The following is a 21,003-nucleotide window of genomic DNA, read 5'->3' on the forward strand; positions in this document are numbered from 1 at the left end:
ATGTATAATCTTTTATGGTGATATGGAAGGGCCCAGGGTTGCTATGATAAAGATGGCTCACAGATTAGACTATACCAAACGTGAGATTCCCACAAGTGTAGCGTTGGACCAGCAAAAGAAACATGGAAGGAAGCCTGTATACTGATGGGAAGAGAAAGCAGTGGATGGTGGCTAAAGCCCAAGGTATCTTCCAGATGATACCATACCAAGATGGGAATTAGGAAGGTCTAGCATCGAGCCGGGCTTAACATTCAAAAGATTCGAAGAGAGAGACGGGAAATAGCTCAAAAGGTACGGTGGCTGAAGCCCAAGGTAGTACTAGTTTCCAGACCAGACCATACCCAGATGGGAATTAGGAAGGGTCTGGCGTCGAGGCCCCCTTTATACTCATGAGATTCGAAAAGAGAGGGGAAATAGCCCAAAAGGTACGGTGGCTGAAGTCTCTGTACGCCATCAACCGTACCTTCGAATCAAAATGGGTGGGGTGGGCTAAGGTAATTCAATGTTGGAAAACAAATGAGAGATTAGTAAAATGCGTCTCACAAGATAGGAAGGGACAGGACAGGGGATTGTGAAATATCATGTATTAAGGTACTGTTCTGTTATTAAAGCTCATAAGCAATTCAGCAATGTACTAAACACACGAGTATACCATCAGCTAAACAGAACAATTGTGCATCGTGTTGCGCGGGGGAGTCGACGAAGCGGCGTTATTCTCAAGCAAAGGGTGCGGTGTAGTGTAGTCGCCTGATCCAGCAGGTTTTGTTGTCATAGGTTTGTTGTGTTATTAGCCGATTGCGATGTAGACCTTACTTGGGCCTCGGGGTCGATTATCGTGTTGAGCCAGTGATTGAAACAAGATACTTTCCGAATACTGAACAAATTGGGGATTAAAGCAAAAAATTGACAAGGGTGTTCATAAGCCGATAAATCTGTCTCACTGAAGGAAATGATTCTGCCTACCCAACAGACATTCTTCACTAGGCCGTCCTGTGCTGTTGGGTTTGGGTATGGATATTGAAAGTCGTGATAATTGAAGGGTAGCCCCTGGGGTAATCTGTGTCTAATGCTGCGTCACATCATCCGTCGTAAACGTCGTTTGCCCCCCTTTTTGCCGATAGACCAGTGGTAGATGAAAGACATTAGGAATACAACCATTGGGTATGTGTTGTGTCCAATCTGATCCTCAGCATGTACGATCACTCCACGATGATCTCTACGTTCGATTGCTGCCTTAGCTCGTCGCTGCCACGCTGCTGGTGACTGGGATGACGTCCACGCGCGAATGCATTCGGGACGCGTTCAGAAGGCCCAAGTGGTTGACGGACTGGCATTCCACGGTCACGAGAGGCGTTTTCGTAGTTGTTGTTGCTCACGGAACGATTGCTTCCGATAGCGCCGGCGCCGCTGGGACCGTTTGTTGGAGCCTGATGTTCGTTATCCCAAGAGACTATTGAGCGAAGGCGACGTGGACTCTCTGCGTTTGTCATGTTCGAGCTACGATTGAGCGCCATGCTACCGAAACTGTTGACTAAATCGTCTTCTCCGTGACTGAATGGACCTGTCGAGATTGCTTGCGCCTTTGACACACCATTGTAGTTGCTGAAGCGAAGTTGAGTGCCGAGCGGCACGTGGAATGCTGTTTGGGCAGATGCGGGTGATGGCGTGTATGCGCGAAGGTCTGCAACAGACTTGGCTGCACGAAGGCTTTGAGGAGTGGTACCGAATCCACCTGGTGAGTCTGGGATGCCAAGTAAGCCTGAAGATTGCTGGCCCCTCAAGACATTGAAATTTCCCTGCTCAGCGCTTCTGGCCTCATTGAAATCGATGGTGGCCGCTTTATTGAGAGCACGAGCACGATCGCTAGGCTGGATTGTATTGACGTTACCGAGTGGAGGACTCAGGCGTTCGTGACGATACACGTGGACTTGACGTTGTTCACCATTCCCGTGGGAATGATGGATTAGTGACATTGAATGAGCAAGACTGTGTACAATTCGTCTATCACTGGCAGAGAGATGCGCAGGGAAAATGAGCGCTTCGCGCTTCAAGTCTTCTTTGAAAAGACGTAGTTCATCGTAAAGACGCAGCGTGTTGGGATCATTAAGATCTTCCAGATATAGTTAGCATCACCGAAAGGACTACAGGAGGAGGTCTTACTCGGCATTTCTATCTGACCTCCAATAGGTGAAGGCGTATTTGTCGGACGCGATGCCATGGATGACATTGATGGCTGGTTCTGCAGAGAACTCCCTGGAATCGGACGATGCTGTTCTTCCAGTTGACCACGGCGTTCACGCTTTTCGCGTTCAATGCGCTCACGCTCCTGCAGAGGCAGCATCTTCTTATACTCGACACGAAGCCTACGACCTTGAATATCATAATGGTTGAGAGTGCTGATGACGACTTCAGTTTCCTCAGCGGATGTGAAATTAGCAAAAGCGAGCCCACGGAAGACTCCATTGTCGAAATGATAGTTGAAAGCATATGGAAGGGGAAGCCCCAACGTAGACATAAGATCGAGCAGTTGCTCTTTACGGACGGCGAACGGAATGTTCTTGATAACGATAGCTGTCGGAATAAGCTCCTCCTCTACATCATGGGGATCGGAGCCGCGATGGTGTGCTGCGTGCATATTACCGTTTGCAACATATCCTCCCATTTGTGCCATCTGTTCAGGAGGCATCCAGCCCTATCGATCATCAGTTCATGAAGAGATGTGTAGTAGTAGTGTATATAGACAACGTACATTTGGTAGCAAGGGACGACCGCGCATTGAAGGCTTATAGCCACCACGACCGGTAAAAGCATAGCCCGGAGCAGCTGCTTGATTGTTAGAATCGAACGCACTTGAATTCCAGGTATGCGCTTGTTGCGTATCAAGAGTACCATATGCAGGTGGCATTGGCCCATTCATCCTCTGGAACCTAGTTGGGTCATAGCGAAAGCCTTGGTCTTGCGGAGGAAACATGTCGGCTCCTGAAGCCAGGCCACCTCCATATGCATCGAATTGCCTAGAAGGGGCACGATGCATGTTTTGTGGTTGTGTCCCTCGAGCGGGAGGCGAACGTGCGGAGGCGTTGTCGTAGTAGAGATCACCACCCTGCGGGTTGTTCATGACCAAAAGAATCCAGTGTGTGTGTGTGTTAAGATATAGCTTTGTTTTGTTTTTAATGAGGCGCTAATGCGTCTTGATCCGTAGCTCCGAATACTTCTTCGTCGTCACCACCGCGTGATAGACACTCGTTTCTAGCGCCAGCTAGCCCAACTGGCTTCACTCAACGCCCACGTATATTCTGCTGCTGGCACTCGTCTCTGCACGTTCACAAATTGTATATTCTGTCGTGATTCTTGTAGCTATCTAACGTATCCTGGTTCAATCAAGATGTCATGGATCGTCTGCACTTTACTCGTGAACCCCCTCTCGTTACGGCCGTGGGCAATGCGTCAAAGGTCGTGTGGAAGACGTGACGAGTGATATATAGGTCTCTTATCTTCCATTCATCATCACTCTCATACCACAGGGTATGCTGGGATGGTGCTTGAGCTGGGGAAGATGTGGGAGATTCGCTACCTGAGGAGCTCAAGGACCAAGCTTGGCTCCGGGGGTGGCTTCTCGGGCCCTAAAGAGATGGCATGGATACAAATAGTATGTGAGTAACAAATGAGTGATGTTGTTGCGATGCGACCTATTGTGCAATTATAGATGGAAGGGAGAAGTCTGGTGATGCGAAGTATTATGGGATGAAGAAGAAGTTTTGGTGTGAGAGCTCCGCGAGAAATCTAGTTCTAGGAAAATGATCGGCCGCTACAGGGTTAGAGGCCACTGCATACACGCTAACCCTCTCAATGGTGCGTGTTCCCTACAAGGTATTCGCTTGGGAGATTTAAATGGGGAATGGCGTTCTTGGGCGTTCCCCCTGCCGGCCAATTTCAATTCGTGTTTGATGTTTGATTTGATTGTTGCGTAAAGCAGCACACGGAAAAAAGGGGAGAGAGAGAAAGAGGGAGAGAGGGAGAGAGTCAGTCCCCTTATGTTTAACGTGATCGATCGTCTATTATTTCATCTTTGTTGCAAACCTCTATCAGGATCAAGAGCGAGTTGGGCGCGTGGACAGCTTCTCTCCGCTCACGCCTCCACTCCGTTTTGGGCAGGGCGTCATGGCTCAAATGCAGTCTACGGTGGAAAGTGGTCGGGTCATAAATGGTCCATACAGACTGCTCACATGCGGTGTTGCTGACTCGATTGGTTAGGGGCCTGGAAGGGCAAGCTGATGCGATCCCATGGTATGATGCTAGGGATCCCACCGCAGTGTGTGACCCCCCTTCGAGGCCTACGGATTGGTTGGGGGCGCTTTGGCAAGCAGAAAGGAAAGGGCCTTCTAGAAAAGCTAAAGGCAGGAAGCTCCCCGGTGCATGCTTCTGTATGGCGGGAGCTTCCCCTAGGCTCCGATTTCCACGCGACCGGAATGATCGCTCTATCTCCTTGGTCCTTGCTGGAAATGAGATGTCATCATTGTTTCTCCTATACAGGTTACAACAAGAGCAAAGCGAGAGATCAGCTAGGTGGATGACTTGGTGGTGGTGGTGGATCGTCGCTGGGTCGAATCGATAGAATACCGGAGAGGCGTTGGCCTTCAGGCATGGCGCTCCACATTGCGCGTCTGTGGCTACTACTGAGTGACTTCGAGTAGAAACCCCTCATTTCGAACACGGGCTACTGCAGCCTGGATGAACCAACTTTTCGTGTGGTTCTGAGGCTTGTTCGTTCTTGAATTCTGACAGCTTCGGCGTGAAGAAAGCACTCACGGAAGTTGGCTGCTAGAATCTACATGGCCTAGGAGCGGCTCCCTGACCAACTCCATAGGGGTTGAACGTGGCCCCCAACATCCAATTTCGACATCGTCAAGCTTGGATGATCATATATCCTTGTCGCGCGAACGTGGGCTCCCGCTTCGGCCTGTTCCAAGATATTTCCTAGCCCGGCTAGCCATATGCACGATTGCGGCCCAAGCTGACACCAGCATTCCTCCAGTGCCCAACGACTGGCTGTGATGTCCGTGATCCACCGTTGAAGTGTGCAAAACCACTGTGCTGGTGCATAAGGCCCGCATATCGTTTTGATCATGTGACTTGTTGGATGTCTACCCTTTGGGCTGCACCTTCTGCAGGGCGGCTTGCACAGGGCAGATCAAGAGCTTCTTCGTCTCCGTTCGTGGCTGTTCATGATTATCTGGGGCCTCTGGCAGGCTTTCTCAAGTACAGATGGCATGCTATATCTACCTACCGTAAGGCTTCGCAATAGAAAGATTTATATAGAAATGAATGATCATAATGTCACAGAAACTTAAAAATGAATGATTGGTCTCTAGATGCCCTTCTGCTGCTATATAACAGCTATGCTAACCTGCTTCATACCTCCTTGACGCCAGCGCTTGCCACAATTCCGTCAATACGCCACGAATGACGCCTCTATTCTTCCTACATCATCGTACATTTGCCATCCCTCCTCCTTTCCTCCTCATCCCCTAGCCTCTCCTCACCTCGCCCTCCCCTTCCACCAGGCCTTGGTCCATATCTCTCCCCATATGCCCTGCCCTCACCTGTTGGTCGTCTTGGCATCGGAGGCCCATGCGTCGACGGACCTCCTGGAAAAGCGGCGGCATGTTCAGCGTACGCTGAGCTAGTAGTCCTATGCCTTACTCCTTGAGGCCTAGATTGGTTCGTGGAGGCTGCCCTCGTACGGGCGGAGGTAGGACTATAGTCCGGAGCATTGTAGACTGGCGATCTTGCTGCTTGCTCGTAGCTCGGTGGGGGTGCTTCCTCTGATGAGTTGCGGCGACGAGACACGGGAGGGGCTTGTCGGGCGGAGTTGGTGGCGGGGGGAGGGGCTTGCCGAGCGGTGCCGTGGACGGTATTGGCCATACTGCCACCTCGGGGAGGCACCAACGGCGCTCCTCCTCGTCCTCCGCGGGCAAAGCCAGGGAAGGTTCGACGGCCGGAGGCATCCGAGTTGCTGACATAACGCTCAGAGGCATCATTCTCACGGCGGCGAGCTTCTTGTTCCCGCCGTTGGCGGTCATCTTCCTCCTCCTGTAGCTGAAGGGCGTAGGCGAGATCGTGATCTTCTTGCTCACGGTTGACAGAAGCCGCTTGAGATCCGTCGATATTAAGGTTCTCGATGTTTGCAGTAGGCATTTCTAGGTGAAAGTGAGCTTTATTGTGGCTTGGCAGTGAGTGGATAAGGGTCACATACGTATCTCACGCGTGACACTCTGCCATCCGTGTCTATCTACGGTCACCGTTTCTCTGATATCACCAATATCACCGACCGGATTGAACTCCCAAGTGAAAAATGTGCTTCCCCCTTGGCCGTTCATGTCCACCACGCTTTCCCAGACGACCTCTGAACGGCTAGCTAAGCCCTCGTCGGTGACGAGAGTGAAAAGCTGACTGGTGTCGCGATGCTTGTACAGGGTGTTGAAGTGATTATTTCGGAAGTAAATGGAGACTGAACCAGGTCGAAGCTTTTGAGCAAGGTATTTCAATCCATATGGAGATGTTTGGGTTGCTGTAGAATCTAGGAATGACTTGACAAAAATGGCATCTCCAAGCAATTCTCTTTCTTGCGTATCCAAGCCTACGGTATTCAATCTCGTCTCGAGCCCTAACTTTTCGACTAGAATATTTTGAGATTGTTCATGGTCTGAGGCACTGCGCTTAATCGACTCAAAAGCTACATCATCTGGTGATACAAGCCAGCTATGAACCAGCGGAACCCCGAAAGTACCATAAAGTTTCAAGTCAAGACTTGGCTTAAAGCCCGCGATCATTTCGTAGATGCGTCCCTCAATGGACAATTCCGAGATCGGCGCATCCAAGATACTTGTCTGTTCTTGCTGGGGGAGAAGAATTGGGTTGACGTTCATTCCATTGTTGAGGCGCACAAGGAGTTCATAGAATCGATGCAGAGGTATTTGGCGGCGGTATGGGTCACCATGAAGTAGCTCTTCAATCACATAATCGATCAGGTTGCCCAGCGTCACTTGTTCGCGATCCCTCAGTCGATCTGCGAGTGTGGTATAGCCCGTGGAACCTGGACATGAGAGCACAAGGGCGTTGACAAGAGCTAGCAAAGGGCAAGGGCCATTGGTGTTCTGCATCATTACTGGTAGAAGAATCGGCTTGCTGGGAGAAGACGGATCAGTCCACATAGTTTTGCGTATTTCGTAAACCTGTGCCATCTCAGCTGCGTGAGGGTGCGCAGTATCGGAATGATCGGAATTTGATATCAAATCTAGAAGAAATTGGGAGTCCTCGAAGCTGTAATCACCGGCTTCGGACGTCGAAACAGGTATCGTTGGTAATTCTGGAGAAGCGATCAAGTGGTGGGTGATGGGAGGAGTTCCAGCAAGGCCGTCGGAAGCAATTTTGTTTCCAGTGTCAAAGAATTCACTCGCAATTTCGTTAGATTTTGGCCTCGATGCATTTGGCGCCTTCCCTTGCGGTCTCTCTGCATAAGTAGAAAAAGGAACATCAATCGTTTCATTCAGCAATCTCTCGCGAGGCCAGTGTGGCTCTATTCCGTCTGGAAATCTAGACGACGCATTTGGGACAGAAGTCCATGGCTCCCTCAAAACGCCTTGTGACTCGGTACTTGTGCTTCCTGGCTTTGGATCCAAATCCCAGATGTCCGCACTGCTTTCGACACCAAGATTGGGTAAATCGAGAACTGGAGGCTTGTCATCCTTAGCTCGACGAAATGGATTACTAGAGATCGATGGATACGGCTCCTCTGGTGTTACTACATCAGGGTTGACATGATAGGACGGATCCACTTTTTCTTGCCATACTCTCGCAGTTTCACTGGAGGATCTAGGCGTCATGTCTCCCCCTTGGTAGGCGGCAGTACACGATATTTATCGTGTTCCTCTTGCAACTGTGGTCCAGCAGGAGAGCTGGCTTGCCCTTGCACGACATTCGGTCTTTCACCACTACGTGTATCCAGCATATTGAAATCTTCCGAATGACTTGAGAAAGAACGAGTATTTCCCTCATTCACGCCCTGAATCTCTTGCCCGGCTCCAATTGAGGGCGTTTGTGGCAGAGGTTTGGAAAGGCCCTGTGAAGGAGCCCGTGGCGCTGTTGGTTTGGTCGGCCATCCTTCAGTGATGGTGTTTCGGCCATTGCTGGTCTTGCGAAGGGTCATATTTCTTCTTCGATGATTCTACAAGGTTCACTCATCTCATCACCGCAAGATTCGTCGCATTTGAGGAGCGAGTCCTGGGAATGTGGCAGTCTGATGTTGGATTAAGACATCAGGCAGTCGTTTTTGGGGAGGCGATGCACAAAATTGCCACGACATACGCGCAGTGTGTAAGAACAAATCCGCACATATACAGACACAATGTGTTCAACAAGCTCTTTTATGCATCAAGGGCGCTCAAGATGAATGTCTCACCCTCCGACGCCGATTTAATATAGCTGTCCAAGCTCCTCACGCTCTTTCTTTCGTCCGACCTTGCTTCGAGGACAATGAACGATCTTATCTTATCTTTTTAGCGCGCCGCGAAGATCTAGATCATCAAATCTTGCAGACCGATTGATACACTCACACTTCCAGCGTTGCTTGATCCTGAGTCGAATCAAAGGGCAACGGGTAACGACCAGACCTAGTATTTTGAAGTCTCTCGCCCTTAAACCACACAACCCTAAACCCACTTCTTCACAGCTCCATCCCAACAACCGCGAAAATGACAGAATTAACCTTCACAAAATCCTTCCTCTCAACCCTCGACTCCCGCCCTATCAAGCTCCCAGCCGACTACATCATAGACCCCAAAACCCTCACCCTCGAGCATGCCTACACACTCCCCAAAATGCCACCTCCACACCCTCCCATGCGCAAACCCTCTCCATCCACTTCCACCGCAGGCACCTCCACCTCTCCCTCTGACCCCAATGCAATCCCCACCACCCTCACCGTCACGCTGAAATCTTCACGAAATCCGCCGCTGGAATTGAAGGTAGAGGATGTGGATGTCAACTTGACGAGTGTGCTGAGTTTGAAGGAGAGGGTGGCGAGGGAGCTGGGGTTGGAGGGAACGGGGAAGGTGAAGGTGCTGTGGGAACGGAAACCGGTGGGTGATGCAAAGAGCGTGAAGGAGGTGCTGGGAGAGGAGGGGTTGAGGGGGAGGGGGACGGGGGTCGAGTTTGGGGTTATGGTAATGGGGTGGAGTGCTAAGGATGCGGTGAAGAAGGGGGAGAAGACGGGGTGGGCGCTGCTGGTGCTGCTGGTGAGGGGGAGAAAATGGATGTGGATGAGCCTGAGACGAAGAAGGATGGGGGTGTGACGACTGGGGCGGGTAAAGCGATTGATGACGGGTTCTGGAATGATCTGGGAGGGTTCTTGCAGCAGAGGTTGAAAGATCAGCGGCTTGCTGAACAGGCTCTGGGGGTATTCAAAGGGGCTTGGGAGAAAAGGTAACGCCAGTCATGATGACGTGATAATTTTACAGCCATGGCGTTTGGAGGCATAGCGATGATAGCATACATAAAGTTCAAGAGCCTCGCACTTAGCCATCTTGAATCCTCGATGGGTTACGTCCAAATCAGGCCATGCACAATGAGGAGCAATTTTTGATGTCGCATATTGTTCAAGTCTATGGAAATTGCAGTCCACCTTCGCAAACATGGCGCACAAGATCCCTTACCCTGTTTGCTTGGGCTCCTTCGTAGAAACCACATCAGGCCTCATTAACATTGTCACACTTCATTGCAGCTGGACTCTAGCGCTTGCCCTTCTGCACGTCTTTCAGGACCGTTGCATACTCGATCTCGTCATCTCTGTTGGCTTGGATTTCGACGGCAATGCCAGTAAGGGCGTTCTTGAGCGATTCTTTTGAAGATGCGTATGTCATCTTGGGCTTTATAACATTCATCAGTACTGCGTCGTCTTGCTGGTCCTGCGTTGGAGCTTACCATCACCAGGGCGCCCTCATCTGGAGACCACGAAATGAAGACAATCTTGTTTCTGCAGTTCAGAATGTTCAATTTTCGTTTTGTATATCCCTCGAGCAACGCGTAGTCCTCTTGATAGGAATCTCTTACCTTGTGCCCTCCCCACCCTCAAGCTCATACTGGAGATCATAGATAGCGTATCTCGGACCTTTTCCCTCCTTGCCTCTATGAGAGCTCTTCGCATTCAGCAGCTTCTCCTGAAATTTGTCCCAGTCAGCTTCTGAGGAGGTATCCTCGACCACGATTTCTTTGTAGTCATCGCTGATCTTGAAAATGATGTATTTGATCTTCTTGCTGAGTTTAAGGTCGTCGAAGGCGGTAATGCATTCTGGCGCGACAGCAACTCTGTGTTGCGGTATGTGTTAGCACTCGGAAGCCTGAAAGCGCATCCGTCCGCAGGTGATAGGCAGTAGACCTCACCCTGATTTGCTCTGTTTGATAGTCAGCACGTGAGGAGCAATCGCGCACTGTGTGGTGAGGATTTTGACGTACCATGATTGCTTACTAGGGCGGTCTGCGAGTGTGGGTAGTCTGCTAGACCCGTCGGTTCAGGTTTGTCTGTAGAGGACTATCAGCCCAAGTATCGAAGTCGGATATTTGCAGCCTAGCAATGATGACTGCAATGGGGCGGTGCTGTTAGGATACTCAGCTATGCGTTAACGTACCAACAAGCACCAAGCTAAGCTGCAAGGTTTTGAAAGGTAAATGTTATAGTGAGAGGAACAATGTGGAGATTTGAAGGTGTTGAATCTACTGTCGTGTTGTCGCAGCCGCAGAGAGATGTTTGGTGGGGGAAGAATCTCGGCGCTAATGCCCCCACCAGTTCCTTTGGCTCAGCGACACGTAGAAGTACGGAGATACGTTTAAGTCAATCGCTACAATTAAGTTAAGTTGCAAAATACGAGTTGGGCAATTAGATACCAGAAGATACCGTATGGAGATAGGTAGGTGGCAACCTTAGTTTGTAAATGTCTTAGCTACCCAATGTTATGCCACACCTGTCTGATCGCTTTTCAACAATGCTAGAATCACTATATGCAAGTAGACGACCTTGGAGTGGAGAGACCCAAAGTAGAGGATTATAATGACAGCCGACCGAATCGAAAGGTGAGATCCTATGACGCCAGGCTGAATAGATTCCGTCGAGTCTGGCCAGTAGATTAGAACATGCCTCCACCACCCATACCTCCCATGCCTCCCATACCACCTCCACCCATGCCACCAGCAGGCGGAGCCTTCTCTTCAGGAGCTTCTACAACGGCCACTTCGGTGGTACCAAGCAGTGACGCTACACCGCTTGCATCGACCAAAGCGGTGCGGACGACCTTAAGAGGATCGACGATACCAGCAGCAATCATGTCAACATACTCGCCCTTTTGACTGTCATAGCCCTTGTTGAAATCGGAGCCATATTCGTCGGTAAGCTTGCCGACCACAACGCTACCTTCGGTGCCGGCATTCTCAACAATCGTCCGTGCAGGCCGGGTGATGGCGTTTTTAACAATGGAGACACCGAGCTGTTGATCGAAGTTGCTTGGTTTGAGAGTTCCAAGGGCGTTGGCGGCGGCCTTTAGCAGGGCAGTTCCTCCGCCAGGAAGGATGCCCTCCTCAACAGCGGCACGAGTAGCGTTGAGTGCATCTACGACTCGATCCTTCTTTTCGCCGACCTCGATCTCAGAAGCTCCTCCGACCTTGATCACGGCAACGCCGCCAGAGAGTTTGGCAAGACGTTCCTGTAGCTTCTCCTTCTCGTAGTCCGAAGTTGATGGATCGTTAATGACACCACGGATCTGTTCGCAGCGTTGAGTGATGGCATCCTTGCTACCCTCACCGTTGAGTATTATCGTGTCTTCCTTTGTGATAGTGATGGAGCCGGTCGTGCCAAGCATTTCTGGCGTAGCCTTTTCTAGCTTAATATCGAGCTCATCTGTGAAGACAGTGCCGTCTGTGAGGATTCCGATATCCCCTAGTATTGATTTGCGATTGTCACCAAAGCCAGGAGCTTTGACTGCAGCAACCTGTAGTTGGCCTCGAAGCTTATTGAGAATGCAGACAGCCAAAGCCTCGCCGTCAATGTCCTCGGCAATGATCACAAGCGGCCGTCGCTGTTGGGTTGAAGCCTCTAAGGCAGGAATGATGTCTTGAATAGCCGAAATCTTTTTCTCAGAAAGCAGGATTAGGGGCTTCTCAAACTCAACTTTCTGGGCCTTTGTGTCGGTGATGAAGTATGGGGATGTGAAACCTCGGTCAAACTTCATACCCTCAGTCACTTCTAGCTCATCCTCGATCGTCTTCCCTTCCTTCACTGTGATGACACCCTCCTTGCCGACCTTCTCCATAGCGTTCGAGATCAGCTGGCCGATGTGGGTGTCACCATTTGCGCTTATCGTAGCGACCTGGGCAATTTCCTCCCCTGTCGTAATATCTCTTTTTTTACTTTGAAGGTATTGTACAACAGTATCTACAGCTGCTTGTGTGCCTCTCCGCAAGTCCATTGGATTGCATCCTGCGGCGACATTCTTCACTGACTCGGAGAATATGGCTTTCGCAAGCACTGTAGCGGTGGTGGTACCGTCTCCAGCCACGTCATTGGTTTTGGAAGCGACATCCTGCAGTAATCGTGCACCAAGATTCTCAAACTTGTCCTGTAATGTAATCGCTTTTGCTACGGTGACACCATCTGCACATTCCGTCAGCTGAGCATTTGATGTGGTGCCACATGATAGAGCCACCTTTCGTTATTTTCGGTGAACCATAGCTAGACTCTATCAAAACATTTCTTCCTTTGGGGCCAAGAGTCGTTGCGACTGCTTTTGAGAGGGTGTCCACGCCCTTGAGGAGGGAGGTACGGGCTTCGTTGCTGAATTTGAGATCCTATGGCAATGCCCGTCAGTGGATATCCAGGTTCAGGAGCATTTGTGCTGTAAGTCATGCTCGTCTGCGAAGAGTGATCTGATATTGGAAGGAAGCAAATACCTTGTGGGCGTATCGTTGCTGTTGGAAAGCTGTGAGAGAAGCGGCACCAATGCGAGACTTTGGGATCGAGTTCGCACGTGATGCGGCAGAAGAAAGGAACGAGGCTCGAGCCCCAGAGGTCAATGCTCGCTGCATAATTAGATTCGCAAAGAAAAGACTCTTAAAGGAAACACCAGCTCGTACAGGGAATAGATGAGCTTAGGGAATATCATGAGCAAAGAATTTTCTTAGAGATTGGCGGCAGGCGGGTCAAACGTTATTCCGAAGCGGTCGGACGAAGCCAAGCCGCTAACGGCAAGTCGATCGATTAGTGCCGGAGATTGCCATGAAATAGGGGAAAGGCAAGCACAAGGCTATAATTCGTGACTATTTACCTTGATATGCTTACATGATGAGTTGAGAGTTACCGTAACTCATACGATGACTTAAGAATGAACCTGCACCAGGGTAGTCCTGACGGCTGAGACAAGAAGGCAGACGGGGAAGAATAGGGGGCCACACGCCAAAAGCTCCATGAAGTCCCACCGTAAATCCACGAGCTCTGCTCCTAACTCTGAGGCCACTTTGGGGACTCTATCGTGTACCCGGCCCTCATTCTCCAAGCTTACAGAGCTGTCATTCAATGTAAGGTATTGCGGATTTTCCAACAAGACAGCAGGTGCGCGTAGACGGCTCTCTTTATGATACACTTGATTAAAAAAACTGGTGTTCCCTTGCGAGATTGAGAAACCTGAGGTGGTGCGTTGATATGAAAGGTGCTTTTTCTTTCTGTGGAGTGCACAGCAATAATCTTGAGATATGGAGTCCTCGTAACGATAAGCAGTCTTTTCTTAGGGAAGCATGTGAGTCATGGGTTTAAAACGAGTAAATGAATTGCTGTCATTTCCCATTAAGCGAAGAATGAACACAATTTTGAAAGTCATCCTGTATCTTTTAGAGGAATAGGCAAAAATGAATGATATTTCAACGCCTCACAAGTCATCTTTCCGCTCGTTTTCCTCGTCAATGTCTCATCACCCAGAGGTTGGTAATCGACATATACAAGCACCGAGAAAGAAAGCCTGAAGATGCCGACCGGGTGTCTCAAAGTTTGAGCGCTATGCAAGGCTGGAGAAATCTTACCAGCGGCAAATGAAAACACTTCCAGCATCTCAACCAGTCTCGAGGAAATGTTGTCTTGAACGCCTTCGACTCTTCGTATCTTGGATCAAATGCGAGGAACACTGCCTGTAATCTCATCTCATAGGAAGCGAAACATTACTACAGTCTTGCTCGGATGATTCGCTTTCCGAGCGTTTGTACGGCTCTTGCATCTCAAGACGAGGGAAGAAATCATCACTTTCGACATCAACGCACAACCTCATAGGCCAATCGAATTCGACTCTTTCTTTCCTTCTCCGGCAGAATACACGCCCAAAGCAGAGATATGATCCTTGGAACCCGGGTAAGTCTAGGAAAGGATTCGGACTTACCTTCAACGTGCCACATCATATCGTATCAGACTATGAGGCTCTCTGATTTCTCAAAACATTATCAATGAGTCTTTGCTACCCGTCAGACTTGCAATCGCTATGATTCGACTCCAGACTGTCCACAACAAGCCATGAAGTCGCAAATTACTGACAGAGTCCTGTAAAAGATTTCATTGCAGCTCCCAGTTGGACCAAAACCCTCAAGAGATCTCATATTATTTAGAATGAGCCCTGATCGCTGTTATGGCAGAACCTCACTATTCTCAATTTCTGTATCGGCTGGGAAGCTCGGGTATTGCTGGGTTCATCGTCATAATGCCGAATGTCAAGATACACAATTCGAACATTGAGAATGAAGCTCTGATTCGTCTTGGGGACTTCAGAGAAGTCTCTCGGCGCGTCTGACGCAATATGCTTCTTGTTCAGGAGTGTTCAACCCCTCTCGCCTCAAAACTAGCTGCACGATGGCTGAATCTACTGTACTTCGAGCTGCGAGCGGCTTCAATTCCTGAGATTAATGTTTTCCATTACCGGAATGCTGCGTATCACGACATGGACTCGGGATGCCAGAAATAGAGCCAGAGATGTCCCAACGGCTTAGAAGTGAAGCCACTCCTCGTTCTAGATGTAATATGCTCCCTCTTCATGATTTCCTGGCTCTTTTCGCCTTAGAAATGTGTAGTAGATGGCTGTGCTCGCTGTGCCTAAAGATGCAAGCGGTCGACCCTTCCGAAAAAGTCGAATCTATTGCCTGATACTGAGTATCAAGACACCGGCTAGGGTTACAGAAATAAAGCTCGAGATGTGCCTAGGGCTGATGAGTGAAAGTTCTCGCTGCTCCTGGCTTGATGCACTATTTCTCTATGAATTCCTGTCCGATTCGGCTCTAGAAACGTTGAAAAGATAGCTGGATTCAGCGATTCTAGCCCTGCAAGCGGCTGAGACCTTCATTGCAGCGTGATATCTCTGGATTGGCACCAAGGGACGCTCTGTTCCTTCAACCGCGTAGAAATAAGCATTAGAGCTAAACAAGGTAGGATACTCTCTCTACACAGGCATTCTCTGGCTGTGAAAAGCTCTCAGCTCGCTAGCAACGGTGTCGAATCTCAGGGAGGTTATATCTGCGTACCTGTTGGCTAGGACTGATTCATTTTCTCGATAAGGCAGAAGCGAGAGCGTATATCAATCAAGGTAGGATGCGCTACACGTAGAGGCTTTCCCTGGCTGCAAAGAACTGGCTAGCTTAAAGATCTACCACTTAATCAGATTCCAGATATGAAGGAAGGTAGACAATGTTGTTCAGAAGGAGAAAGCAGGCCGCGGCAGGCCATTTCATTTGTCAACTATCCTATCATACAAAAGAAAAAGGAAACAATCACCACGCCCACTCGGGGCCGCCACCGAAGACACCCGCTTCTTCCATATCCATTTCGTCGTCCACCACAAAGGAGCCACCGGAAAACGCGCCGAAACCAGTGCTGATGTCGTCATTCACTTCATAGGAGCCATAGGAGTGAAAGGCGGGGGGTGGGAGGGGCGCGAAGGGGGCGAGGGGGCCGGCGAAAGAGGCGGGAAAAGAGGGTGGGGCGACCAGACCAACCGGCAAAGACATGGGGGCGGAGGGGGCGAGGCTGGCGGGGAGCGGAGCGGCGGGGGCAGGGACGGCGGCATGACTCAGCTCCCGTAGGAGCGCCGAGAGACGCGGCATGGCGGTCGTGTTGAAGGTTGTAATTTTGCTGGGAGGGGGCGACGGAGACGAGAACAAGAGGTCCTCTCCTCCGCCAACGGCAGGGAGAGAAGCGGCGACGAAAGCCTTGCGGCTTCCCACCTTGGGGGAAGCCGCTGGCGCGGCGGAGGGGTTGGCTGCCTTATTGGCGCCAGGTTTCGTCTTTGCTCGTTTGTTCGATGAAATGACCGCGTAATCAGGGTCGCTGTCTGTGTCTGCCTGATCTGCAGAGTTGGTGGAGGCGGAGGGGACGTCGTAACGACGCCCCCCTCGTCTAAGAGGCGGCGGGTTCTGTAGACCATCTTCCTCTCGCTTTCGTCTCATTTTTGCAAGGTGCTGGAGTATAGCGTTTGGAGAAGCATTCGAGTTCATATGGCTAGCAATTGTGTCCATGGGCAGCACGGTTCCAGTCTCATTACATCCAGACTGTATAGCAAGTAACAGCTTCTCATTCAGTTCGGCTACGAGATGTCAGCTAACCAGGCTTTCAAACCTCAAGGAACTTGACTACTCACTGGACCAACGTACGAGTTTTCCTCGCGGACGGCGTGGCATCGCTGAAAGTGATGAAAGATATTGACTGTGTGAAAAGTACTCTCGTAAGAGCTTGGTGATTCTCGCGATTTTGCCCTGGGCTAATAGTCGATTTCGATGGGAAATATTAATTCTTCTTCGTCTTCTTTGTTCCAAGTAGGTCGATGGGTATAAGACAAGTTGGGTAGGAGGGAACTGGTCAGTATTTCAGTCGTTGCCGTGCTTCGTGGTATGTTGTAAAGCCACTGAACGATGCTGAGGACTTTTTGGTCACTGAGTTTCAAGAACTTATTTGATCGCTATGTCGAAATCCCGTCAACACTGACCCAATTGCTGTCGTCAAGGTACTTACGATGACAGCCCCTGGGGTAATGGTGACACCTGGTGTGTGTGGAGTTGACTATTTGGTCAGCTTCATTCTCTCCAAGTATTTTTGCGATTGTTGCTCATCATCAGACGTCATCTCTAAGCGTAGACAGGCTGTGGAGTACGACACTGTGACTTTGGGGGATATAGCAGTCTCGACTTACGTAAGGATGAAACCTGTTGCTGTTACTGATAATGTGCTTGGTCGGCGCAGGTCTTATTTCCTTCATCCTCTCATTTGTCAGCGATTGTTGTCAAAAATCTAGTCGTCTTATGTGGGGATGTGGAAGAAAGAGGATGGAGGCTGGCAGGCTGAAGCCTAGGGGCATGGCCGTAATTTCCTCTCAACACTCGAAAACACCATGTCCTGATGACGAACGGGCAAGTGGAGGGGCTAGACAGGGATCTCCATACCTCTGATTGATTCGCTAGACGCTACTACGTGACAAGGGACCGCAAAACCGCGTCATGCACGGAAGATTAGGTTGAATTGATGAGTAGGAGTGTCATAGCTGTGAGTTATCTCGGGGCAGCTAGTTGATGGGTTTCTGGCACAAAGTTACACGGAAAGTGAGCTTGACGTGAAAATATTCAGTCTATGAAATGCTTGAAGAAGATGAAAGATGATGAGTAGGAGTACAAAGAACTGAGGGCGATGAAGACTGCTTTATACACCTTCGAGCCCAGACAGCGTCGAAGTGTCCACTTGAGTGATTGGCGGTCGAACCCGGGGCGGTGATGTGGCCCAAAAGAGTGAATGCAAAGTTTTTGGTCGGGTGATGGAATAGAGTTCACGAGAGTCTACGAGTTCAGCAACATTGCCCTGACAATCGGCGATCGGGCTGTGATCTAGCCGTAACTGTTCAACGGGCAGCCGGATCGAAGAATGATGAATGGAACAAGGGGATTGCTGGAAGAACGGCTAGGCGACCAATCAGTGGTTTTGCAAACGCCTCGAGTCATGCATGTGAGGCTAGCATTCGATTGGCTTTGTAGCTTTGATAGCAGAGCCTCAATTGTGGGCCGGTAGGAATTGCAGGAGAAGGGCTCACTGAATGATGCCGGAGCCGTACTGTATCTAGCAATATCAGCTTTCTCAAAATTGGAATACATTTATATGCCGTTGGAGCGACCATAAATGCTTTCTTGCACGGGCGAAACTGATGAAGCAGAACTCTTTCACAGAATGAGTAGCGATATTTTCTTCAAGCAGCACGGCGCGAAAGTGCACGACGGCGATGCTACTTCACCCTAGCGCTTTCACTGTTCATTTCTTCGACTGTAGGGCGTGTTCCTGGTGACTGGTGTGTTTCAGCTTGTGCACAGTTGTTGCATCAACGCAGGAGCAAAAGCAGTCTCTCGATCCCCCTGTATTCATTGATTACACGCTCACAACATACTGAACAAAGTACAGGCTCCAAATTCGTCTTCAAATGATTATATTCGCCGCCACTTCAGCTGAATCTCCTCTCCTCGTTCCCAAAACCCCTACCAACCTCTCCGAGAGCCTTCCATCGGCGCATCGAAGTTCAGAATCTGTTGGCAGAAGAGATTGGTGCAATGCAAGAGCCTAGATACAATGGATTGGGTAGTCGGAATCACGCCAATCTCAGGCAGTGCTTGGAGACCGAAGGAATGAAAAATACTACAAGCTGAGTCTTTCGATCGCCTACACAAGATTCAACTATACCATCGTGCCTTCGGCGTACAGATCAAATGGCGAGGAGCATCATCGTCTGGGCGAAAACTGTGCGCTGAACGAGCCCAGGGGTGGAGTATCACCAATCTTGAAGCCATATTCGGAGGCATTCCAGTCATACAGAAATTGGCAACGAACAGCGGGAGCGGCAGGTCGATAGCTACGAGGACGCTGCCAATGCCGCCGGAAATGGAGAATTGGAACCGAGTTTACTACCCTTTAAGCTGGATGGGCTTTAAAATTAGTCTATATACCTGCGTATTTGCTCCGAAATCAAGCAGTATTTCCATTTGTGTAAATCATGAACTTTACAGTTTCGCTTATCACCCGCCCGGAAATAAGAAATTCCGGTCCGTTTTGGTATTTCTTGACATCACAAAGACTACAGGCCTCCTTGCACGCATGTGATAGCACGGTAAGAACACTCTAAAGAGGTCTCCGAGCATGCTTTCCATCCAAGTAACCACCGACATCACTTTTTGTCCATGTTACGACTTTCAAAGTCGCCGAGGAGCATCGACGACCTGTCGCTCTAGCATTTCATCTAGTAATGGTACGCGGAATGGTGACCGTGAAGCGTCATTGCTTCGCCTAGGGTGTGAGCATTCAATATATTTTCTTGCCGACTGTAATCGCCACCGTGTGAAACGTGCTGGAGGGTTCACCGGTGAGACCTTGAGGATTTTTGATTTGTGTAAACCGTAAAGCGTAGAGACTCAGCTGTAACAGGGCATGGTCATCAGAACCGACTGTGTGTGGTTCAATGCCTCAAAACTTGAAGATGAGGCCTGGGCAGTGATCCATTGCTAGCAGAAGTAAGTCTCCTTTCTGCAGTACAGGCTGAAAATCCCCAACCGCGGCCAAGATCAGCCTCACGATTTTTCTCTTGATAGTCATTCAGCCGCTGCTGAAAATTGTTGAAGGTGTGATCATTTTGATTGGTGTGACCATTAGTCGAAGGAGCGCTGGCGATACTGAAGTAATCTGCATTGGTACGAGTTGTGACCAGTCGCGGGAGATGAACTAGGTGCGACAATCCATGGTATTAATGACCACATTTCGACAGCGTTTGTCTCATGCCATTCTGTACCTGGAAAGGTTCCTTTCCATGATGCATCTGACTCCTTGCTGTATCCCAGTACGCGCTGATCTGCTGCGGCAGGAGCGATCTGGCAACCTAATCCGTGAACTTTGTGAAAGCTCTAGAAATTTTTCCACCAAGATGTTCCAAATTTTGAGTACCTCTAGAGCATCCACTCACCCTCACAAGTGACACGGTATGAAGATTGAGAGGTAGAAGAACCCTGGAGTAATACCACATCCAGAGGCTAGGTAGATATTGAGACTGACTTCATCCTGGGGCCACTAGAACACTCAATGAGTCGACAGGCTGATTTTTGCTTCGTGCAATGGAGATTTAAACTTTTACCAAGCTTCAATAGGCCATTTCACAGAAGGATCTTACAGGCTTCAGAAAATCCAGGATTTTGGGTGCACTGGAGTCCAATGTGAGTCGTCGAGGCTCTGCACTGTGACATATAGTCTTTCACCGTTTTGATAAAGTTCCTCCACGATTGAAGAGACCTCTTTCTCCTAATGAGTGACATTCTGTAGATGGATCCAGGATCATGAGGAAAGAAGGCGCGACCCACTTTAAGTGCCGAGACGTGGCCAGCCAGATGCTCTCTCTATGTAATCGAAAGACCTAATCATTTGCCTGAAATCTTGCTCTTGAAACCCTGTACACTCGACTTCTCATGGTCATCAGAGCGAATCGTGAGGTGAGAGTCTCGGTATTTTGATTGTTTCCGATTATACCGATGCGAGATTGAAGGACTTGCCACGTCAATTCACCATCCATTCAATGAGCTCAACTTGTACCGCCGCTCAGGGTATTCTCATTCCTTTGTCTGGGACCCTAGCAGAGTTCTAATGATCTAGCCACGATTGGTACCGAAGAGCTAGTTGTGCAGGAACGGTTAACTGCGTAGACTCCTCCTCGTTGGGCATTCCAATTGGGCCCAAAGCGTAGATCTCCTGCATAGCGATGAGGATCGGCAAGGCTAGGAATATTCTTCTGGGCCCGAGCGGTTGATGTACCCCTGAGTCTCTTTATAAGGATGCTTTACAGTCGGACATTAATCGAAGCTGTTCGTTGTGGTTTCAACGATTCGCTTGGTCAGGACTGTGAGGGTCAGGACTTTACGGTA

General features: G+C 49.7%; 6 protein-coding genes across 6 annotated transcripts; 1 reads left to right on the forward strand and 5 right to left on the reverse strand.

Annotated features, from left to right (window-relative positions):
- Window positions 1–1,199: 1,199 nt before the first annotated feature.
- KY384_000174 (uncharacterized protein) lies at window positions 1,200–3,118 on the reverse strand (the record flags this gene model as incomplete). The annotated part of the gene is made up of 3 exons (XM_044808711.1): window positions 1,200–2,110; window positions 2,161–2,692; window positions 2,750–3,118. 3 exons carry the CDS (start codon window positions 3,116–3,118, stop codon window positions 1,200–1,202), a joined length of 1,812 nt encoding a protein of 603 aa, XP_044665464.1.
- Window positions 3,119–5,481: 2,363 nt separating this feature from the next.
- On the reverse strand, window positions 5,482–8,209 carry KY384_000175 (uncharacterized protein; the record flags this gene model as incomplete). Its single annotated transcript, XM_044808712.1, has 3 exons — window positions 5,482–6,200; window positions 6,257–7,894; window positions 7,915–8,209. 3 exons carry the CDS (start codon window positions 8,207–8,209, stop codon window positions 5,482–5,484), a joined length of 2,652 nt encoding a protein of 883 aa, XP_044665465.1.
- A 544-nt stretch (window positions 8,210–8,753) lies between these two features.
- KY384_000176 (uncharacterized protein) lies at window positions 8,754–9,353 on the forward strand (the record flags this gene model as incomplete). Its single annotated transcript, XM_044808713.1, has 1 exon — window positions 8,754–9,353. One exon carries the CDS (start codon window positions 8,754–8,756, stop codon window positions 9,351–9,353), a length of 600 nt encoding a protein of 199 aa, XP_044665466.1.
- Window positions 9,354–9,788: 435 nt separating this feature from the next.
- KY384_000177 (uncharacterized protein) lies at window positions 9,789–10,515 on the reverse strand (the record flags this gene model as incomplete). Its single annotated transcript, XM_044808714.1, has 5 exons — window positions 9,789–9,926; window positions 9,982–10,033; window positions 10,111–10,365; window positions 10,441–10,451; window positions 10,513–10,515. 5 exons carry the CDS (start codon window positions 10,513–10,515, stop codon window positions 9,789–9,791), a joined length of 459 nt encoding a protein of 152 aa, XP_044665467.1.
- A 665-nt stretch (window positions 10,516–11,180) lies between these two features.
- On the reverse strand, window positions 11,181–13,131 carry HSP60 (chaperonin; the record flags this gene model as incomplete). The annotated part of the gene is made up of 3 exons (XM_044808715.1): window positions 11,181–12,700; window positions 12,753–12,894; window positions 12,997–13,131. The coding sequence occupies 3 exons, from the start codon at window positions 13,129–13,131 to the stop codon at window positions 11,181–11,183; spliced, it is 1,797 nt and encodes a 598-aa protein (XP_044665468.1).
- Window positions 13,132–15,843: 2,712 nt separating this feature from the next.
- Window positions 15,844–16,749, reverse strand: KY384_000179 (uncharacterized protein; the record flags this gene model as incomplete). The annotated part of the gene is made up of 3 exons (XM_044808716.1): window positions 15,844–15,946; window positions 16,226–16,655; window positions 16,710–16,749. The coding sequence occupies 3 exons, from the start codon at window positions 16,747–16,749 to the stop codon at window positions 15,844–15,846; spliced, it is 573 nt and encodes a 190-aa protein (XP_044665469.1).
- Window positions 16,750–21,003: the final 4,254 nt, after the last annotated feature.

The sequence above is a fragment of the Bacidia gigantensis genome, assembly GCF_019456465.1.
Source record: "Bacidia gigantensis strain McMullin 20006 chromosome Unknown contig_49, whole genome shotgun sequence".
NCBI lineage: Eukaryota > Fungi > Ascomycota > Lecanoromycetes > Lecanorales > Ramalinaceae > Bacidia > Bacidia gigantensis.